The sequence below is a fragment of the Pelodiscus sinensis genome, chromosome 1, assembly GCF_052426305.1.
Source record: "Pelodiscus sinensis isolate ZL-2025 chromosome 1, ASM5242630v1, whole genome shotgun sequence".
Classification (NCBI taxonomy): domain Eukaryota; kingdom Metazoa; phylum Chordata; order Testudines; family Trionychidae; genus Pelodiscus; species Pelodiscus sinensis.
Window position 1 is genome coordinate 128,833,705 of NC_143052.1, and position 23,663 is coordinate 128,857,367.

At 43.3% G+C, this 23,663-nt stretch overlaps 1 protein-coding gene across 2 annotated transcripts; it reads right to left on the bottom strand.

Moving 5' to 3' along the window:
• Nucleotides 1-790: 790 nt before the first annotated feature.
• TIGAR (TP53 induced glycolysis regulatory phosphatase) lies at nucleotides 791-23,135 on the bottom strand. Of its 2 annotated transcripts, XM_075900748.2 has the most exons (7): nucleotides 22,994-23,089; nucleotides 13,729-13,766; nucleotides 10,684-12,203; nucleotides 10,229-10,350; nucleotides 8,082-8,159; nucleotides 3,182-3,292; nucleotides 791-2,378 (listed from the first exon to the last, which is right to left on the bottom strand). In XM_075900748.2, the coding sequence occupies exons 3-7, from the start codon at nucleotides 10,688-10,690 to the stop codon at nucleotides 1,935-1,937; spliced, it is 762 nt and encodes a 253-aa protein (XP_075756863.1). In that variant the 5' UTR covers nucleotides 10,691-12,203; nucleotides 13,729-13,766; nucleotides 22,994-23,089; the 3' UTR covers nucleotides 791-1,934. The 2 variants fall into 2 exon arrangements, with proteins under 2 accessions (XP_075756863.1, XP_006123102.1); XM_006123040.5 differs by lacking the exon at nucleotides 10,684-12,203 and having other exon boundaries at nucleotides 22,994-23,135.
• Between the last annotated feature and the right edge of the window lie 528 nt (nucleotides 23,136-23,663).

The window sequence follows — 23,663 nt, forward strand, 5'->3', positions numbered from 1 at the left end:
AAAAAATTCTAAGGGCACAAGGAGCAAGCCCAGCATTCCAGCAACCTTCACAAGTTGTAAGAAGGAACTGACGGGGGTGGAGGCCAGCAGGGATAAATATGTGCTGTTATAGTGGTGCTACTGCTGGGGTCTCCCTTGCTGGCCCAATGGGTACTGCTAAGGTTAAAAAGCATCCAGAACATGGGCATGTGATGCGCACACACCGAGATGGAATTGACATAAGCAAGCACTCAAAGAAGTTATAACTTAGAAAAATCTGGGAGGATTTTCATAGGGACAGAAAGATGTTTCTGATGCCAGAGTAAACTCCTCCACTCATAAAGGTCCAAGACTCTGCTTCAATGCACAATAACTTCAATGCAGTGGTTGTAAGAATTAGACATGATATGGGCAAAAAAAAATGAATTTTCCTTTAATGTCATTAGATACAGCCATTTCAAAAAGGTGGTTTTTTTTTTGAAAGTTCCATATAAAGTTAGACTGAGGCAGACTCCCACATTTGAAAGGTTCAGCCCAAAGAGTTGTAGGCAACTTCAATGTTAAGTATTGCAACATTAACAATTGGTAATTACCATAGAATTTTATTTAATCAGTGAAGCACTTTGATGTATAGAAGTCCCCTTTAAAAAGACAACTTAATATGTTAGAAAACAGCACAATTTTGCAGATGTACAATCATTCCAACAGACCACCCTTTAAGATTTGTAGTTAGCCTTGTAGAATTCCTATCTAAAGTAAACCTTTGGGATGACACATGGCATGGTGAAGACCCAAGAAATGCTAGACAATAGGAATTTAATTATTTTATTTACAATTTTTAAGATATGCAAGTTGCAAGAATAGTTTCATTTCAACATAAATAATATAGAGGTTCATTATATGATATACGCGTTCATACATGCAAATACTACAGACATCTCTAAGGTGAAAGACCACACAGTATTACAACTATAAACACTCATCGAGTGCTTACAGCAACCTAAACCCTGCAAACATAACCACTCATGAGAATCCTATTTAAAATCAGTGGGACTCTAGCTGGTTTACAGTGATCCACGTGGAACAATTCCTTTTCAGGATAAGGGCCATTATTTTGGCTATGCACGAGTTAGAATTCCTCACTCTACTGTTTTAAACAATCAACATTCTGTATTTGTACAAGGATGTTTTGCAGAGGATTTAAAAAATGTTTTATTAACCTGAATCCTCGTAACAAACCTGTGAGGCAAGTATTATCATTCCCATTTTTGCAGATAGAGAAACTGAGGCATGGAGAGATTAAGAGACTTGCCCAGGGTCTCAGAGCTTGTCAGTGGCAGAGCCAGATTTTCTCCAACCACATACTGTTCCATGTTCTTTCCAAATTGACAATGCTCCCTCTATCAGGTAATACCATTAAAATAGAACACATTTATAAGAAACGTACATATATAAAGTTACAGCACAGTAGACTGGCAAAAAATTAACTTCCTTAGTTACAGTATTTCCAAACCTTTTGTAATGTAACATTTTTCTGAAAAACAGCTGATGGTATCTATAACATTTTTGGTAGAATGGTAAAAAGATATATATTTTAAAAAAACACTACAGCAACATACTATTCAGGACTCCTGAATAGTAATATCTTTAAGTTTCTGTTAATAAGCAATATGTTTTAGTATAATTTTTACAATACTGAATTATCATCAAGCACTATGGTCATCCATATTGTATGTTATTGTAAAACAGATTACAATTCCTCAAAATCTTGTAGTACAGTGCCAATAACTGAACTCAAGTCAACCCAATGAAGACCAATTTACTAAATATAACAGTCAAAATTTATTTGCTATTTAAAGGTTTTTTTTTAAATAAAAATGTATCATGCTTAAATAACTTAAGACTAAAAATGCTACATAATACATTTAATATTGCTAACATTGTAATTGCCTGAGTTACACTTTTTCAGTATTCATATCTGCTAAATGATCATTTTGATTAAGACAAGTACAATTGATTTCAGGCTTATTCATGTCTCCATTTTCAAAATTTATAATGAAGTGACTCACTCCAGTATTAGGGCTCACAGAAGATAATTGAGACTTTTTTAAAGTTGATGGTAAAGTGCACTTTAGATCCAAAACAAAATAACCAAACCAGTTTCTCATGTATGCCCCATGACTCACTACTAATATATTAGCATTCAACATTTTTCCAGCTCTGTCAGTATCAGAATTAAGTTCAATTCCACTGCAGTGATTTCTCAAAGGGAAAACTGGTCTTCCTTCTAGTGTTTCCAAGCCATTGCCCACCATATCCTGAACAGCTTGTTCTTTCTGATACTCTTCAATAGAAAGTTGACACAGAAATTCAAAGAAATCTTTTGCACGTGCCCTTACCTAAAAGGTGTTAGGAAAAAGGAATATATTTGTAATGACTATAACAACTCTGTCCAGTGAACTGACTGGTTGCTGTTTACTGGCTTTTATAATTTCGCTGTCAATTGTTTTACAAAATATATAAGTTACCTAAGTTTTCTAGTCTGTTTTCTGAGTTAAGCAGGTGCATCAGACAAAGGTAAATGAGCTTCCACAAGGCAGTTACAATAGCATGTCAAAATACTAAATGTGGAGATGATTTTTAGTTCTCAGCCCTTGAAATCCAAGGAGGCTGACAGTGAAAGTAATTTCTCATTTTCATGAAGGTAACAGACTGATTTATCATAGCTATCTTCCCACTAATTTTAGATTTAGGGGGGGAAAAATCTCAAATCAGCTGCCACTTCCACGGGTCTATTTGTTTCAGATTGGATGATTTCAGGATAATATAACACTCTCCACCTCCCCTGGATTGAATAGGATAAAAAAAATTGGATTTCACACTCACACAGCGCCAATCCCAGTGTATATACACAAAAGATACCAAATCCAAAGTCAATTTTGAGGTCTACAGGTTTCTGTGCTGATCACTTGAGATACAAAGTTTTTAAATTCACAGATAACCAACTGACAGCTATTGGTATATTTATTTGTAATCATGCTAAGAGTAAAGAAAAATAGAAGGACAATATTTAAATCCATCCTATTAAAAGGGAACACAGAATGGAACTACAAAAGTATTCCTTCATTAACGATATAGAAGCATCTGCACTATTTTTTATAGAGGAAATGCGTAAGGTAAAAAAAAAGTGGTAATACCATACCTCATCTAGTGTTTCTCCTCCAGATGGTGTAAACAAAGGACATTGCTCTCCAGCAGCTTTTGCCATTGCCTTGAGATCATTCAATGGCCTTCCTTCAGCAATCCCATATTTCTAGAAAAGACCATTAATAGAAGAGGATTTACTGAATAGTAAGAAAAAGTCCATCATACAAATTCAAACTCATACTTCATTTAAAGATTCAGTTCCTGTTTCCCTTTTAGAATAGGCAATAGATTTAACAGCACTCACCTCCCACCAAGAAGCTGAAGTGATATATAAATATACAATTTCACTTAGTTAGTTCCTCCATGCAAGTCATTTTAAAGTAATCATGCATTTCTAATTTAATGGAAGAGCCAGAATTAGAAACATTAGCATCGACTTGATATTTATCTTGGGCTGTTCTTGGCCTATGTGCCATCATTGTTCTATCATTCCTGATACACAAAATTCAATGAAGGATATGTTCATAACCTAAGCCTTCAAAATCCAAACAGAAAGCACTGGGATTCTGAATTGGCTAAGCAGAGGCATAGCGAGGGTATTATGCACCCGGGGGCAAAGGAAAAATTTGCGGCGCCTCTCCCCACCCCCCGCTATGTGGCACGGCCCCGAACCTGGTGCACAGCTGAGGGGAACTTGTACCGCATCTTCCCCCACCCCCTACAATTTGGGGCCAGGCTCCCGTATACACTAACCCACCAGTGGAGATGGAGGAGGGTCGCGCTTGGAGCAGAGAGGCAGGGAGGAGGCTCCAGCTGCCGGTGGCAGGCGGAGTAGAAGCATGTGAGCTGAGGGATAATGGGGGGAGCAGAATGGGATTAAATTGTTGCCTCCCTAGCATGGTGCCCATGGGCAACTGACTTCTCCAGCCCCCTCACTACACCACTGCCTCTCCTCTTGTAGGTCTATCATCTTATGCATGTGCAAGATTTGTGAGAGCCGTCCCATGAATCTGCAGTAAGTGTCTGTGGTGCCTGCTTCTGGGTGGTGTCTCAATGCTGCCACATTCACCTCCAAAGAGGGGGCTTCCCAAAGCAGGCCCTTGCTGCTGACCCCCAAGGCATCCACAGGTTCAGTCTCCTTTCAATGGGCCCACTTCCCAGGGCTCATTGATCTTGGATCTGGCTTCCATCACCTCTCCAACCTTTGCATTTGCCCAGAGGTGCTCACCTTCCACCTTATACATTCCCACCTCATACACCCCACTGGGACAGTCTCTGCCTCACTTGACCTAGGAACTATTCTACCAAGACGTAATACAAAGTTTCCATGTAAAAGGACTCAATACAAAGCTAAAAACTTCAATGAAAGAATGATTAATACAGAGACGTGTATTATCTGCTGCAGGGAGACACCTCTGCCTGCCTCTACCCCTCTCCTCCAGAGTCTACAGCCCCATTGCAAAGTGTGGGAGGGGAAGGAAAGAGGCTGAGGCCCATCCAATGGGCGCCACATTTCAGGAAATGTGGAGAAACTGGAGAAAGTCCAGAGAAGATCAACATAATGATGAAAGGTCTACAGAACATGAGCTATGAGGCAAGGCTGAAGAAATTGGCCTTGTTTACCTTGGAAAAGAGAAGACTGAAAAGGGACATGAGAGCAGCTTTCAATTATCTAAAAGAGTATCATAATGAGGAGGAAGAAAAATTGTTCTCCTTGGCCTCTGAGGTTAGGATGAGAAGCAATGAGCTTAAATTGCAGCAAGGGAGGTTTAGGTTGGACATTAGGAAAAACTTCCTGCCTGTCAGGGTGGTTAAACACTAGAATAAATTGCCTAGGGAAATTGCGGAATCTCCATCACTGGAGATATTTAAGACCAGGTTAGACAGACACCTGTCAGGGATGAGCTAGGGCAACTCAACTTTGGAAGCCCCAGGGGCCACACTGATACTTACAGAACATGCTGACGGCCTCAACTTAAGTGTGGTTGCATATGCAAGCAAATATATACAAATAGCTTCTCTCACACTGTCAGGCATGAATACAAAGATTAAGGCAAGACTACACAACACACAAGCCCCATTTAAGTCAGTTCTGCTGATATTAATAAAATGCAACATTTACCTGATTTCTACCCATGTGACAGCACTTTTCATGAACAGTGACAGTTCAAGAATTTAACTACTAAAACGCATATCAACAGAAGATCATTACACTGACTACTTTTTTGTTTTGGCTCCCACTCGCCAGCCACGTGTTGATTCCTACATAAACCCAAACTCCACCGCGGGGAGCAAACAAACTGGTAGTGGGCAGCATACCAAGTTAATAAATATTTTATAAACCTTTACCTTTTATCTCTACTGCCATGTCTTCTCCCCTTGCTCCATCAGCTCCCCTGGTGCCTGCTGCCCCCCAACTCCTCGCCCTTCTCACTGCCCTCAGCCCTCCTGCAACCTGCCCCCCTCCACCAGCCCTTCTCTCCCCCCTGTGCCTACTCCTCCAGTAGCCCCGCTCTGATCATGTGAGCTACCCCTCCTCATTCCCACTTCTAACACCTCCCTCTACATACCTGCCCTGCCTCTCTCCTCTGGTGCTGGTCCCTCCCCTGCAGGTGTCTGCCCTTCTGCTTCATCCCAGAATCCCCTGGTATCTGCATCTTCCCTTAGCCCTGTACCCTCCTGGTGTCTTCCCCTTCCCTCACTGCCCCTGCCCCCTTTGCCCCTGTTGCCCACCCCCTCACCACTCTCTGCCCCCATTCCCCTCTGTGCCCTCACACGTGACTTGCTCCATCCCCACCCCTTCTTTCAAGCCTTCTCCCAGCACCTCTGCCTCCCCCCTCCACACTCCAATGCCCTTACCCTATCTTCCAATCACCCTGTCCCCCCTCCCACTGACACCTCCTCTCCTGCCCTTTTCCTCATTGTCTCCACTTGGCCTCCTGGCATTTGTCTCTCCTCCAGGCTGTCACTTGGTGCCTTCCTCTCCCATCCCTTCCCCCTAGTTTTCCCCTTGCCGTGCCCTGCCCTGCCGTACCTTCTGCCTTCCACTTTGCAAGGCCGGAGTCTGCGCTCGAGCCCCGGAAGTCTCCGGACTCCGAACTGGAAGCTAGGCCACGGATCACAACGCCGTGCCGTGCAGTTTTAAAGTCCAGGGCCGTGATGTCACGTCACGCCTGGGCGTCTCCCCGGTCACTTGGAAACACTGTTCATGGTGGCGGCAGCAGCTGGCAGCGTGCACCGGCAAGGGGGAGCCGACTTAACGCTGCACATGGCAGGGACGGTCCGGGGCCAGGCGGGATGCCCCTATAACTCGCTGCCCATGCCAGGTGAGCCTGCACAGCATGCGCTTGCTCTCACCCCAGCCCAGCACCCCCTTAGAGTAGTGCCCGGGGGCAATTGCTCCCCCCTGCCCCTCCTTCGCTACGTCTCTGTGGCTAAGTGATAGTCAACATACAGGAACATTTTCAAAAATGCAAACAGGAAACAATCACCCAACTGTCCTCTGTGGCTTTAAAATCTTTGCTACAATTTACAGAACAAAAATCTATTTGGAAAACTGATTGTTGAGATTTTTCTAAATACAAGCACTCTGGCTATTAAAAATACTCTTGGAACTCCCAAAATGGCTGTATTTCAGAGTTATGGACAAGTCAGTTTGTGGTTTTTCTTTAAGATAGGAAAAATAAGAACGTTAATATATAATTGCTAGTTCTCTGACCCCAAGAATTTGTAATCATATGTTAATGATAATGATTTGGCTGAGATTGTGTAAGTGTGAAATGCTAAATTCACCGCAGAAAATAAAGATAGAATTCCAAGCACATAACCCCTAGTTTTACAGTGAAACAGACCAAATGTCACATTAAGTAATTTTTATATTTTAGCAGATGTTACATACAAACATTCAGTTTATAATGTACACTGTACTATGCACCTTATATTTATACTGCATCTTTCATCCTGAAGGTCTTTATAATAGGAATGTTAAATTTAGTTTAATCAACTAGTCGATGGATTTTCCATCAACTAGTTGATTAGTTGATAAGCAGGGAGCTGCAGCCGGTTTCTCCACCAGCCCAGGAGCTAACCTGGCTGCACCTATGCTTTTTAAATATATGAAGAGCCTGTTGACTCTTAATACATTTAAAAGGCTGGCGAGCAGCAAGGGGACCCAGCACGAGCTGGTTCAGCTGATTCTCGGCTCACACAGGGTCACCCCTGGAATTCTCTGGTCCGGCAACACCACAGATATTCCTGGATCAGAGAACCCCAGTAACGTAGTGGTAGGAGGGCAATCCAGGAGGGGCTGGGCTGAAGCAGTGGGACGGGCCAGGGGCTGGAGCCGGCAACCTGCAGCACTGGGACCAGGTCAGAGTAGTCCTCGACATCGCAGGATCGGGCCAGCAACAGCCCATGGCAGCGCGGGGCTAAGGCCAGGGCCAGAGCCCCGGGCAGTTCATGGAAGTGGGGCCAGAGCCTGGAGGCTGCCGGGGGGCAAGAGCCTGCGCTCTTGGCAGCCCATGGTAGCAGGACTGGGCTCGGGGGCTGGCAGCAACCCTAGCAGCCCATAGCAGCGTGGGGTCAGAGAGCCTCAGACAGCCCACAGAAGGGGCTGCTATCCCTGCGGAAACCTGGCAGGGAGATGGTAGCTCTGCCCACCCTCTCCTCCACTCCAGGAGCTGGGAGAGTTGGCAGCTGGGGGCTACGGCAGGGAATCTTCTCTGGTCTTCCCTGGTTCGGGACCAGTCAGGTCCTGAGGGTGCCAGGTAAGAGATGTCCAACCTATATAAGTTAAACTCAAATTCTGTCCTAGATGACTACAGAAAGCACTGAAGCAAATGAAAGCTAATGGCAGAAGAACAACTTTCACAGCTAATGAGAAATTTAAAATACTGGTATAAGTAGAAAGTTACATTTACAAATTTAAAGACAGGAACTTGTAATTTGGCACTTACCCTCTCCCGAAGTCTTGCATCATACTGTATTACAATGTCTTTGCAAAACTTATTCTTTTCTATAATTGTGGATGCAGTCTGAAAAAATAGATGCATAAAGTCATATGAAAACTCCACATTTACAAATCTTTAACACTGTTTCCTCAACTTTCCCACTAAATGACTACAGCTCTCTCTTGAATCAAAACAAACAAGACTATATTCTGGTTCTCCAATCTCCAAAGACATCTCGTCTACAAAATTGGTAAAATGGAGCATTTAGAATGAGGCCTACTGATCAAAGAGTAAAGCGGAAAAAGTAGCCTCTTTTTACAACTCGAACTATATCCCATATCTTCTTCCCACTTTTAGCTACACCTCAATGTCTGGTCTTCTAGATAGAAGACATATTCCTAGGAAGATAAAAATTAAAAAAAAAAAAAAAAAAAAAAAGATGGTTCAAATGTTTTTCCTAAAACAATTAAATCGGGGCGGAGAACCTTTTTTGGGTCGGGGGTGGCTGACCTACGGAAAGAATCAGTATCAGGCCCCGGACAAGTGAGAAGCCAAAAAGCCACAAAAACAAAACCCCAAATCCTCACTAACATGGCTGTGACTGAGAAGGAAACAGACACTCCCCACGTTACCCTCACACACCAGAGCCTAGTAGGGCGCCAGTCTCTCAAAAGGCACAGGCTCCCCAATGCTAAGAGGGGAGCTCTAAGCCTTGGGGACCGCATGCAGGCAAGCCGGAGACCAATCTGTGCAGTGGCATTTCAAAGGGGCAGTGCTGAACAGAGACCGGGATCAGCTGTGCAGCGCTGTCCCTTTGAAACGCCACAGAGGTATTCCAAAGTGGCAGCACCATGTGGAGCCCCAGGTCAGCTGGGTTCCAAGCTGCTTTGAAATGCCGGGTGGAGCCCAGGATTAGCTAGGGACTCAGAGTCCCGTGCTGGCCCCAGGCTCCATGCTGCATTTCCTCTTTGAAATGTACAAGAGCCCCAGCTGACCCGGGCCTCCACACAGTGCTGCCGCTTTGAAACGTGCTGGGCTCCACACAACCCTGGGCTCCAGGCAGTATTCCAATTTAGAAATGCACAAGAGTCCCTGCCGGGGCTCTTGTATATTTCAAAGGCAGAATGCAGAAGTGCCTATCAACTAGTCGATGGAAATTCCATCAACTGCTCGACTAGTAAATTAATCGCTAGTTAACATCCCAACCCTGCAGCTCCGTGAATACCAACTAATATCCATGAGCTTCAGGGTGTAGCCGAGTTAGACTGTTACAGAAAAAAACAACAAACAGTCTGGTAGCACTTTATAGACTAACGAAGCATGTTTCGTTAGTCTATAAAGTGCTACCCGACCATTTGTTGTTTTTAACTAATATCCATGGATATAAATTTTGTATCCTTACATGGGTCTAAGGATACTTTAGAAAGTTATAAAGTGAATTTTGTTGGGTATTGCTATCTTAATACCTTCAAATGATCTAGGTAATGTATATTTTTACTTTTCTGTTTTCTGCTTCTGGCCTCTCTTCTTTCACCATTTTGTTAATATGCTGAATATCCTTTATTAACTATTTTAGTAAAAATGGAAGAGTAATTATTAAGCTAAAATTCCAATGTAGATTAGAAGTGATTTAAGCGTGTAAAGAATATTTTTGAATCAAGAAAAAAAAAACTTGAAAGCATTCTAATACATTGGCAGCCCATTGTCCATGGACTTTTTGCATATGGTGTGTCTCAGTTAATAAAAAACATTATGGTTTACTATTTGCAATGTCAGCTGTTGGCCTCCTTATAAAAAGAGATTTTCTTACAACATCCACCATCCTCGCAATCAGATTCTCTAGAGCTCTCTAACACCACTGTCTGAGAGGAACTTATGTAGTCATATTCCAAATGAATGTTGAAAAATACCTTAGACCCCAATATATAATGTCCAGTGAAGATGCAAGTCATGGCTGATGTATTTTAACTATTTCTTTTAAGCTTCCTTCAGTCTTTAGAGAAAAACTTACCTTCTATATCAAGTATTTTAGTTCCACACTTATCCCCTTCTTCAAAATTGTCACTGAATTATTTTCCCTCAGTTTCCCCAAAATAAAGAGCCCAACATTCAGAGATTTATATTTACTTTCAATTGCCTGAAAATGTACTTGCCTGCTTTGCTCGAAGGAGATCACTTGAGAAGACATGAGTAAACTTTACATTACTGAGAAATATACCAGCAGCACCTGCTTGTCTGAAACCAGTTGCAGAGAGGGGCTCATCCACACCTTGTCCTAGAAAATAAAAATTTCCCAGACAATTTAACATTTGAATTTTACTTCACTTATTATTAATTACATGTAATGCAGTAGCATTCAGTGAATCCAGTTAGGATCAGGGTGACGTGCAAACATGAAAAATAATCCCTGTCTAATTTCCAATTTACTAAAACTCAGAATTCAATCATGCAATCTAAATGAGGAAACAACAACAACAACAACTACGACAACTCTAGGAACACAATGAATAAAGTGATTAAGTGATTATTGGTACCATATTTAAATCATACAACTAAAAGTTAGCTTGTATCAAAATTAACATGTATGCAGTAGAAAACAGTTACCTACCTCTCATAACTTCCTCAAGATATGGTGCTTATGTCCATTCCGAGTAGATGTGTGCACACTGTATGCACAGTTGTCGAAAGGTTTTCCCTTAGCAGTATCTGTCAGTCAGCTGTGGAGCCTCCTGGAGTGGCACCATTATGTTGCTGTCTATAGTCCACTCCCAACCCTCCCCCTGCTCAGTTCATTCTTGCTGGAGAAACTCTGACAGAGGGAAAGCGGGAGTGTCTTGGAATGGACATCAGCAACACATCTCGAAGAACAGTTTTGTCTTCAAGTGATTGCTTTTGTCAATTCCAAGTAGGTGATTCCCAAGCAGTTATCTGGTGAACAGGTCGGGGATTCCTAATTTGCAGACTGAAGTATTGCTCTTCCAAAGACAGCATCATCTCTGGAGTGTTGACAAATGGTGTAGTGAGAAAGGTATGGACCAAAGACCAAGTATCTGCTCTGCAAATGTCCTGAATAGAACATGTACAATAAGTGCCATGGATGTGGCCTGTGCTCATGAAGAAGTTCCTTAAAATTCCCTAACGAATTTTCCCTAACGAATGTGCAGGAATTAAAATTATAGTGGCTAAGAACCACCTGCTGATTTGATATTTTAGCTGAAGCACCCACTGTCAAATAGAGGTTCATTTTCTTCACTTTCTTTGACTTAGGGGTGGACCTTGCTTCCCCTGCCTCTCCTAAGCCTTTGCCATACAGACCACCAAAGTACCCAGCTGAGGATGAGCCTACTGTGTATAGTCAGTCATACCCCTTTGCAGTGAGTGGAGTGGAAGCAGGGATTTGCCACAAGGTCTTTATGGTGTTCGACGGGATACCCTTGGGGAAGGAGAGCCTCAAGCTGCATTGGGGGAAGCAGGGCACTGGCCAGGTTAACTGCCTCTCTGGATTGCACCGCAGTGCTAGATTATGTACCGGTGCTGGTGCCAAGCACCAATTACAGTTCCTGTGTCTGAAGCCATCCTAGGGGTCACGTGAGGACAGACTGCACTCTGAGCACGGTGCGGGCTGAGTATAGATATACTTTTCGGCACCCCTCTTGGGTTCCTTAGCCATAGAAGCTGATGGTGGTCCTTTTCTCCCTGACACCATTGAAACCTATCTGGAACTAGGCTCTTGGGCTTGATGATATGCCCAGGACATCCAGAAGGGCCATCGTGGAGGTGTCTGCCATTGTGGTGCCAAAGGCTGGGCAGACAGCTGGCAGCATTTGTCCCTGTGGTGATCCCTGGACTGGTTGTCAACTTGCCATGGATGCATAGGATTCAGGCTCTGAATCCAAAGTTAATTCTAGTCTTGAGGACCATGAGGAACTGTCCCAGATGGTGCAAGTGACCGATGATCAGGGGAACGGTCCCCGGAGGAGCCATCCTATGGAGGTTCGGCGCCGTGGGAAATGGTCCTGGGAGGCATGGTGCCGGGATGAAGGGGAACAATGCATCACAGCTGACTTGTCTCTAGATGGTACCAGGAGACTTGCAGAGGATGGTCCTGGTTGTTGCTCCAGTGATACCCTCGGGGAAGGAGAGCATGGGCCATCAGTTCAAGATCCCTGGCTGCTTCATACATTTCAGGAGTGGACAGCATGTCCAAGTTGCCCATTTTACTGTCCCATGCAGGGGAATCTACAGGTACTGGCATCACAGCAAGGAGTGCCCATCGAGTCCAATACCTGCTGGTACCTGACATATTCAATTATTTTAATTTGGTCCCAGACCTGGAAAGACTATAATATCACCTAACATCCTCGACATTATCATCTATATTTCACACTTAGACATTTTGGAGGCATATGAACTCTACTGCACTCTCATCAGTTGAAAATTGGTGTAAGTTTCAAGGCATAACCCTAACCCAAAAGATAGGTCTCTTACCATACACATTATCTGGTATAAACAAACAATCGACAAGTTAACTTGGATGTACTGATCAGATTTGACTGATTTAAATAAGTGTGATTTATATCAGAGTTTATTCATGATTCAAAATAAGCACAGAACTTTATTTAAATTGAGGATTTTAATCTTGGATTTATATTTGTATTTTATTTTCCTAATGCTGATTCCCATTGATTGATCACCATGAGATCACATTGATTCGCTACTCAATATAGCCTTTACATTAAGTTTAATACTTTTTGCTAACCAAAAGACTACACTGTATCTATACCCATTTATTTAAGTAATTATATAGCTTAAAATATATTCAGATGCTTAATTTATAAATTCATTTTCTTATGCTGGAAAATAGTGAATGACATTTACTAGATTTTTTTTTTAATTCATGTTTTGCCTCAACCTGCATCTTGGTATAAACTGGAATTTAATTAAAATGCATAAAAACAGCTTTTTGTTTCAGTTAACTCTCCTTAAGCATGCTGTATAAATATAAAATAAGTTGATCAAAACAGGTTTTGCAGTTGAATGACATGATTTAACTAAACAAACGATATATTATCTGTAGCTAGTGAAAATGAACTGATTGTTTCTGATCACCACGCTATTTAATTTTTTTTAAAAAAAAGTAGAGCTCATCCGCTCACACCTCATTTTTGTTCATAGACTGGGAGAGGAAAACAAGCATTTCTGTTTGTTCAACTTCCAGTTTCTTAGCTTTGAAGGAAATAAGTAACTTAATTGATCTAAATAAACCAAAAAGAAAATATTCTTGTGCACCTGCAACATAAACTACTATGGTCAAAAGCTTGTTTAGCATTCCAACAGTCTGATTACAGATGCTTACCCAGTTACTTCCACTAATTCAGTGGTTAACTTCTTTTAAAACTTGGATTCCAAACACATACTGATTGTATTTTTTTAAAATTTGGCATATATTAAAATAATTTAAGTTATGCTTAGGCCTTAATATAGATGGTCATACTTTCAATTTTAATTATGTTTATTTTTTAAAAGAAATGTACTTAAATAAATTTAATTTAAATCATCCATTTTTATCCATCTTTGTATCTGTAACATTTCATAGGCATATGTAATTTTTTTAATCTAACGATCTAATAGTCATAGCAAGATTGACACTTACCTTGAAGTATCTTGTCTTTGTTGTATCTTGTTTCTCCACTGAAAGATAGAAATATGTCAAACAAAGAACACCTTTGTCTAAAAACAGTGTTAGTCAAATTTAAAAATACATAGATACTGCATCAGGACCACATTGCTGAAAAGTACATCTTTTTCAGTAATATATACTTAAAGCTCTCAGTAACACTTCAGAAACTTTTTAAAATAATTAGTTCCAATTACTCCCTCTGTGTTCATTAAGTAGAAGCCTCTTTGGAATCAAGGTAAATGTAGTTGCTTACTTTCATAGTCAATTCAGCGCCGTTTAGTTATTTGTTAAAACCTTTACCACATTTTAAGTTCTTCCTACCTCCATCCCAAAATGGGCATTTTATGGAAATTGCATAGCGTACCACTCTAATTTTTTCAACAGACTCCTATGCCTGTGGAAGTAAGCCTACATAAAACATAATAAATTAAGCAACCACTAAACTGAGAAGTATAAAACCAAAGATGGAAACAAATTTAAGTGAGATAAAGGGTAGAGTGACATAATTAGGATACACATTAAAATTAATCCAGAATAAGTCAAAGTGTGAATCTGAAGCAAATGTATGAATCCTCTTATTCCAATTCTGATAATATCATCATTTTCCCAATAGCGGAACAGAAAGAAACGTGTTTTCGCCACACACACTCACACTCTCACTGCGTAAAGCTTTCAGTATTCTCTAGATAATCTTGTTTGGGCATGAAATCTTAGTGGTTACACAACTATTCGAAAGTTCCTGGGGGTGGGGTTGGCAGACAGAGTGCTCTGGCCCCACTCCCAAGGAACCCCCTGCCACCCTGCACTGCTGCCTCTATATCAGAGTCAGCAACACAGGGTGGCAGGTAGAGCTGGTTTGCAAGGGGAGCCAGTTTAAAAACCAGCTCCCCACCCAGACCAGCTGCCTGCTGCCCTGTGCTGCTGCCTCTGATACAGAGACAGCAGCATAGGGTGGCAGCAACCCGTCCAGGGAGGGAGGGGGGTCCAAGCTCTTCACGGACAGAGGCTGCTCCATGGGATGCAGAGCAGCCTCTGTCCAAAGTGAGCTCAGACACTGTCATGGACAGGCGCTGCTCCATGGGACACGGACCAGCCTCTGTCCACGGGGAGCTTGAGTCCACCACAGACAGAGGCTGCTTTGCGGCAGCAGACCGAGGCTCACCTCCCCCCCCCCCCCCCCCCCCCCGTGCTGCTGCCGCCTCTTAAAAGAGGAAGCAGCGTAGGGGAGAGGCAGCACTGCAGAGCCAGTATTGGGCGGGAACCGGCTTTTAAGCCAGCTCCCCCTAGCACTGTCTCCTGTCAGCCTTGCCCCCTGCCTGCTTGCCCCATGCCTCTGTAGGAGGCAGCAAGCGAGGGGGAAGGTGGTCTATCTACTCACGCACATAGGCTCCAACCTATCCCCTCACCCTCTACACTGTTGCCTACAGAGGCAACAAGAAGGGGAGGGGGAGCTGGTGCCTGTGAGGAATAGGGATGTGAACTATGAGTTACTGTATTAGTTGTGTACTCGATGGAATTTCATTCGACTACTTGACTAGTCGATAAGCATTTCTGCACTCCTCCTCTGAAATGTACAAGAGCTCCCCATCGGGCAGATAGCTGGTCATATGAGGAGAAATAGCCAGCCTTAATAAATTGCACACATACTTTCCATATAAAACAATTGCTTTAAGTGCCACAGAATTTGTGTGATTTTAAATAGGAGGAGCACTCCCCACCACAGCATATATAGTAAGACTAACAAGCAGACAGCGAGGATGGGATTTTTCAAACATGCTCAAAAATCAACCAACATCTGCTCCCATCAAAATCAATATGAGCAAAAGTAGATCAATGCACAGATCTTGAAATCTTGTGGTACTTGCTAAAGAGAAAAAAGTGGTTTCATCCTCATATATTTTCCTACTGACCAAAAAGAGAAGACTGCAGCTAGATTACCAAATCAGTGCATTTAGATTTTTAAATGAGAACAGGAATAATTCTAACCAGAGGGAAATAATTAAAATCCACATTTGGGCCACACTGTGCAAGCATTAAACAAAGATTATTTTTTCCAATATTTACAAATATTTTATTTGACAATAGCCTTTTAACATCTGAATCAGGGATATGGAGATGAAATGTGATTTTGGTTTCTCCATGCCCACACTAGACAGTACACTATTCATATTATCAAGTCTTTTCACAGAGATCCACTATGACTGAAATAAAAAGCTAAGGCTATATGTTTTGAAGAAATCAATGATGTCAGTGCTTGTTTTAACATTCCACAGTACTATCTTATTCCTATTCCTCTACCACTGCCAAGTTTGAGTATTTTTGGCAAGAGGTAGGTCTTATGACCAGCCAAGCTGGCCTATAAATATCCTTAACTAGCCTCACATGCCACAGTGTCCATTATGCAACATCAAAAATCATTGATACAATCTGTCTTTATCTTAAAGAGTTACTAAAATACAGAATACCTTCAAATGCTCAGTTTTAACAGAATATTTAACACGTGCAAAGTTTTCAACAAGTATTTTCCAGAATGTTAGCACAATTGTGTCACAAACTTTGTTATAACAAAGAAATGTAATGTTAGGTTTTATTCCAAAAGAGTAAGTTAAACGTCTTGTGACCTCTATATGAAACCATTCCATGTTATCTGTTTGTATCACATTATATTTTTGATAACATGCTGTAAAGGAAGGCAGTGTTCTGCATTTCAGTTCTTTCTATAGCATCTTTTGTTAACTTATATTTTATTCAGCAGTTAAAACTTATCAGGAAACGCTTTAGAATTATAAAATAATGCACATCTGATTCAGATAGATTAGTTTGTTATACAGATGTAAAATCCCAGTTAATCAGTTAACAGGTTAAACCCTAGATTTAACTGGTTAATTTATAAAGCAGGATCCCAGTCCCGCCACCCTCCTTCACTTGGAGCTGCCGACCTCCCCCGGTCACATCCCTAGTTTGTTAAGGAAAGAACTAAAAAAAAATTAAGTCAAAATTGCTAAATTGGGCAATATAGTATGGGAAGGAGGAGGTGGGCAGGCCTTAGTGGAAAAAGAACAGATTAAGATGCAATACATCTGAGTGTGCTGAAGGAGTTGGCTGATGTGATTGCCAATCCATTGGCCATTATCTTTGAAAACTCATGGTGATCATCAGAGGAGATCCCGTACAGCTGGAAAAAGGCAAAATGTAGTGTCCATCTTTAAAAAAAGGAAGAAGGAGAATCACCCCATTCCCCGGAAAAATCATGGAGGGAATCCTCAAGGAATCCATTTTCAAGCGCTTGGAAAAGAGCAAAGTGATCAGGAATAGCAAACACAGATTCACCCTGGGCAAGTTATACCTGACCAATCTGATTGCCTTCTGTGATGAGATAACTGGCTCTGTGGATATGGGGAAGGTGGTGGAAGTGATATACCCAGACTTTAGCAAAGCTTTTGATATGGTCTCCCACAGTATTCTTGCCAGCAAGTTAAATGAGTATGGACTGGATAAATGGACTCTAAGGTGATAAAAAGCTGGCTAAATCGTCTGGTTCAACAAGTAGTGATCATTGGCTCAATGTCTGGTTCGCAGTTGTTGTCAAGTGGAGTGTCCCACAGGTCAGTGCTGGGGCTGTTCCCCCCAACATCTTTATTAATGACCTGGTTGAAGGGATGGATTGCACCTTTGGCAAGTTTGTGGATGACACTAAGCTAAGGGGAAGAGGTAGATACTTTGGAAGATAGGGATGGGATCCACAGTGACCTAGACAAATTGGAGGATTGGGCCAAAAGAAATCTGATGAGGTTCAACAAGGACAAGTGCAGAGTCCTGCACTTGGGACAGAAGAATCCCAAGCACTGCTACAGGATGGGGACTAACTGGCTAAGCGGCAGTTATGTAGCAAAAGACCTGGGGATTACAGTGGATGAGAAGCTGGATATGAGTCAACAGTGTGCCCTTGTAGCCAAAAAGGATAATAGCATATTGGGGTGTATTAGTAGGAGCATTGCCAGTAGATCTAAGGAAGTGATTATTCCCCTTTATTTAGCAATGGTGAGGCCACATCTGGCATACTGCATCCAATTCTGGGCCTATCATTACAGAAGGGATGTGGACACATTAGAGAGTATCCAGCAGAGGGCACCTAAAACAATTAGGGGGCTGGAGCACATGACTTATGAGGAAAGGCTGAGGGATTTGGACTTATGTACTCTACAGAAGAGAAGGGTAAGGGGAGAGTTGATAGCAGCCTTCAACTACATGAAGGGGGTTTCAAAGAGGATGGAGAGAAGCTGTTCTCAGTGGTGACAGATGACAGAACAAAGAACCGAGTGGGGGAAGTCTAAATTTTTCCTAACATCCAAACATTTCACTAGGCGGGTAGTGAAGTACTGGAATTGGTTACCTAGGCAGGTGGTGGACTCTCCATCCATAGATGTTTTTAAGACCAAGCTTGTCAAAACGCGGACTGGAATGATTTAGTTAGGATTGGTCCTGCTTTAAGCAAGGGGTTGGACTCTATGACCTCCTGAGTTCTCTTCCAACCCTATAATTCTGCAAACTTTAGCCAAAATGCAGCCTATAGAAAAGGTAACATCATTCTGTGCTCAATGCTTTTTTTTTTTTTTTTTTTATATAAACTTTTGGCCTTCAGTTCAAGGTTTAGCCAATAACTGCACCTAAGTTTAGGTAAGTAGAAGGGCCCATTATTATATGCAGGTTTTTTTTAACTGCCTGCTAAACCTATTAAAGAGTTCAGACAATGAGAAAGCTATGGACATATATACAATTTATTTAATTTTATGGTAATTAGCCATAGCTCTCAGGCCCCAGTAAGTTGCCAATGCCTTCTTAAACTAGGCAAAGTTTGGGCACAGATGCGCTAGTCATAAATTAATTTTAAGAACAAAATCTCAACTAGGAAATAGGAGGTATCTCAAAATACAATTTAGTAGAGAGACAATGATAACTGTTTCATTGCTATGTCATTTTTCCATCTGTAAGTTAACAATAAAGTAAGAGATCTCCATTAGGGTTTCTATAAATGTTCATTTTGTCTTTTTCTGATTAAACTGCCTCACAGTCCAAGCTTTACATCTTAAATAATGCAGTTTTCTAGGTTTTTAGAAAGGAAAAAAGTGACCTACATGCTTCTCTAAAGAAAATAAAAATCCTACCAAGACATCTGGAAACTTCCCTAACATTCAAATGTTTTTAGATTTATGGAGACTGACAGTTATACTTCATGAACAGATAAAGAATCATTATCTTCACAAAAACATCTACTATATATCTGAGAGTTGTTGAGTATATGTCTGTTTGCTCAAGAACTCCTCCTAAATGATAAGACCTAGGACCGTCAACTTTGGCATGCAGCTTCCTCTTTTATAATAAAGGAAGGATATGATAGTGCCAGGACAATGGGATGTGCCTGGAATGCAACCGTTTCTCATAAAATGGAAAAGGAGAGGTCTGTTAGCAGGCACTGTTCTATTGTATGTTGACCATTGGGGGCAGTAAGGGGCCAGAAATGGGGATCAGTACAGTAATAACCCTATTGGTGGAGCAGGGAGCAGCAGTGGAGAAAGGAACAGTTATCTACTATATATTTTGGGGTATGTCTACACTACCCTCCTAGTTCGAACTAGGAGGGTAATGTATGCATACCGCACTTGCTAATGAAGCCCGGGATTTGAATTTCCCGGGCTTCATTAGCATAAGCGGGGAGCCGCCATTTTTAAATCCCCGCTGCTTCGAACCCCGTGTAGCGCGGCTACACGGGGCTCGAACTAGGTAGTTCGGACTAGGGTGCCTATTCCGAACTACCGGTACACCTCGTTTCACGAGGAGTAACGGTAGTTCGGAATAGGACCCTAGTCCGAACTACCTAGTTCGAGCCCCGTGTAGCCGCGGTACACGGGGTTCGAAGCAGCGGGGATTTAAAAATGGCGGCTCCCCGCTTATGCTAATGAAGCCCGGGAAATTCAAATCCCGGGCTTCATTAGCAAGTGCGGTATGCATACATTACCCCGCTAGTTCGAACTAGCGGGGTAGTGTAGACATACCCTGAGAGAGTTTCATCTGTTTGTGTGTCTGCACCCCTCCCCCGTCTTTTCCTGCAGCAGCAACCATGGACAGGTACTTCTCACTTGGCCCCAAGCTACTATGGTGACAATCAGACTTAGGTTGTCCTCTCTCCCCAGGACAGCCTGCATACTGAACCCCACATAACCCTCCAGAGCAATGATTTAAATTAAGAAAAAAAAAATTAGTTAAAGACCCATTGGGTAAATTCTCTGGATTTAATGCCAGAAGGGGTCATTGATCAGCAAGCCTCACCTGTTGTATAACAGTGCCAATGGAATTCCCTGAATTAATTCCTGTTTGAAAACATTTCCTTTAGTTAACAGATGAGTAGGATGCACATACTTCCTAATAACTATATAACTACCACCAGTAATTTCTCACATCCCACCTCTAATGGTGGGAAGGTAAGAAGAATGAATCCAAGTACTTCAGTCTTGTAGCATGTGTCCATATTTGAGTTTTGCACAAAGTGTTCCAGCAACATACAAAAAATACCATGCTTTCAATTTATTAATCATTGTCCCTACCAAAGACAGAAGTAGAACTGGAATTGTTAAGTCCAAAAACAGAAAATGCCTCTAAACACTAGGGGTGCATCTAGACTGGCAAGATTTTGTGCAAAAACTTGCCAGCTGTCTACACTGGCTGCTTGAATTTGCGCAAGAGCACTGACTTTGTAATGTACAAAATCAGTGCTTCTTGTGCAAATACTTTCACGCTCCCGCTCGGGAAAAAGCCCTCTTGCGCAAGAATACCTGCGCAAGAGGACCAGTGTAGACAGGGAAGAACTGTTTTGTGCAAAAAAGCCCCAATGACTAAAATGGCGATCAGGGCTTTCTTGCGCAAAAGCGCATCTAGACTGGCCACAGATGCTTTTGGCGCAAAAGCATCCATGCCAGTCTAGATGCTCTTTTGCGGAAATACTTTTAACGGAAAAACTTTTCCATTAAAAGTATTTCCGCAAAATCATGCCAGTCTAAATGCAGCCTATATCTTAAAATAAGAATTGCAAGTGATTCAAAAAAATCCCTAAAATAATGAACCGAAAAGGGTTTTTTGTTTGTTTTTTTTTCAAATAGGCAGGAGTAGTCGGCCTAATATCCTTACTAGCTCACTCACATTTAAATCAGCATGTAAGATCTTCTTCCCACTCTGTAGCACACAGTTACAGAACGTAGTAATATGTCCTTGAGAGCATTCCATTGAACAACAGATGTGACAGCTATAGAAACAGCAAGAATCAGATTCCAAAATGTATCTGGTCCATGAAGAGGTGGCTCCAATCAGTGTTTATTAAGTATAAAGAAATCATTCAAGAACAGACATGTAAATACCACCTTATAGTACAAAAGGAGCATTCAAAGTCATCTTGATTGCCAACCAGAAATTTTGTATCATCTCCTCTCAAGAAATCAACCATTTTGAATTGCCTCCTCAGAGAGTAGTCAAGGAGAAAAGGGGCAAACTCTTTGAACATTACCTGAAATGCAAAGATACAACAGACTGCCAGATTTAGGATCATGTATCCTTATTGCACATAAGCATGGACTTCAGGTTTAGGTTTCTGGGACTTTCCAGGAGTCCACTAAGATAGTATAATATGCATCTGACGAAGTGGGTCTTTGCCCACAAAAGCTTATGCTCCTACACTTCAGTTAGTCTATAAGGTGCCACAGGACTCCTTGCCGCTTTTATAGTATAACATTGTTACTGAACATTATCAAGTGTTTCTTTCCTATAAATGCAGGGGAGGGAGGGAGCCAGAAGAGGGAAATCCTATGGTACCTAAAACAGCATCCATCCATCCAAAGCTATAATGAATGGGAATCTTTATAACAGGTAACTAAGATGCTAACAACAACCACAGTAGAAAGAAACTAAAGGATGAGGGAACATCCATTCACACTAGTGAAGCAAACCTAATGCTTAGGCCAGCTGAGACTTAGGATACCAACATTACAAATGCTAGAGCTACAGAGGAGGAGTACTGCAGCTATACCATCACAGACATTTTGCACATTGTGGAAAGGGATTTTCCACTGCTTCAAAGCTGGCAGGTAGGTTGACAGAAAAGTTCTTTCACTGACCTAGGTGCACTGATACTGGAAGTTAAGCTCCCTAACTATAGTGCCATGATTTTCACTAAGGATGTTAGTTTAGATTAATTGGCAATCAAATAGTCAAGGGAATTTGCATCGACTATTTGATTAGTCGATAAGGGTGCCTGCTCCTTTGAAGTGTAGCAACAGTCCCAGTTGCTACACTTCAAGGGTGAAAGTGCTGCAGGAAGCATGGGGCTAGTGGGGGACTCAAGCAGTACCCCACTGGCCCCCTATTCCCTGCAGTGTTTCAAAGTGGCAGTGGAGCATGGAGCCTAGGGTCAGCTGGAGACTTCCCAGCTGGCCCCAGTCCACACATGGCATTTCAAAGCAGCAGCGCCACTGGAACCCTGGGGCTGGCCCTGGGTTCAATGCAGCACTGCCACTTTTAAGCACCTGCTCCTTTTTCCACCCCAGCTGCTTCTTCCTGACAGAGGCAGCAAGAGGTGGGGGGAGTGGCTAGTCGTATGTGGATTGATATGCTTACGGGCTAGTCGTTCACATCCCTAGTTTCCACAACCCTGAGAGATGGCGGGAGCTAAGATTTTCGGTGCCCAGCAGGACTCACATCCTCACAGCAAACCGCCCACGCTGGGGGCATCCCGGCTACTCCCAGCCTCGCTAAACCGCCTCGTGCCGGCAGCTGCGCCCCAGCTTTGGCGAGGGGGGGGCTCTGGGAGGCCAGAAACTTCCCCCTCGCTGGGCGCTGCGGGCAGCTCATCCATGGGCCCGGGCAGCGGTGAGGGGCGCAGCCAGACTCGGGGCCTATGAAGAACCCCAGGCTGCCCGGGGCCTCGTCTCCCCCGCCTGCCCAACACCCTCCCCAGGTGGGTGCAGCCGCCGAGGGGGGGGGCGCTCTGGGGCCGCGCCTCTCCGGGGTGCGCGCTGGAGCCCGGGGACTCGCCGGCGGGGGCAGCGCCAGCAGCTCGGGGCCAAGCGCGCCCCGGCGCGGGGAGAAGGGGCTGTGCCCGCCACTGAGCCGGGCCAAGGGGCGACTCGGCCGCTGCCGGGGGGGGGGGAGGGGAGCGGCCCCTGGCTCTCACCCCGGCCCCGCCCCCACTCACTGCCGGACGACGGTCAAGGCGAACCGAACCATGATGCGGTGAAGAAACAGCTTCCACGCGCCCCCTCCAACCGGCTTCTTGCTCCCGCCCCTCGCTTGCTTACTGGCTCCCACGACGCCTGACGTCACAGCTCTCCCCCCTCCCCCCTTTGAGACCGCTCGCCGCGCGGGGTTGGTAAGATCCCGCGCAGGCGCCGAGAGCCCCCAAGAGGCGAGTGGTGCGCGTGCAGAGCGGGGTGTTGACGGTTCGGGCGCGCGGCTGCCTCCATAAATGGTGCTTAGTGTGCGCGCGGATGCAGCTGGCTTAGCCAATTGTCACACGCAAGCACCCTGGCTGTGTCTACACTGGCATGAATTTCCGGAACTGCTTAAAACAGAATTCTACTCTGTTTTCAGTTTTTCCGGAAAAGGAGCGTCTACATTGGCAGGCTGCTTTTCCGGAAAAGCATCTGTGGCCAATGTAGACGCGCTTTTCCGGAAAAGAGCCCCGATCGTCATTTTCGCGATCGGGGCTTTTTTTCCGGAAAAGACTACTGGGCTTTACACTGGCCCTTTTTCGGAACAGTGTTCCGGAATAAGGACTTATGCCCGAGCGGGAGCAGCGTAGCTTTTCCAGAATAGCGGCTGATTTTGTACAGTAGAGCGTCGTTGTTTTTCTGGAAATTCAAGGG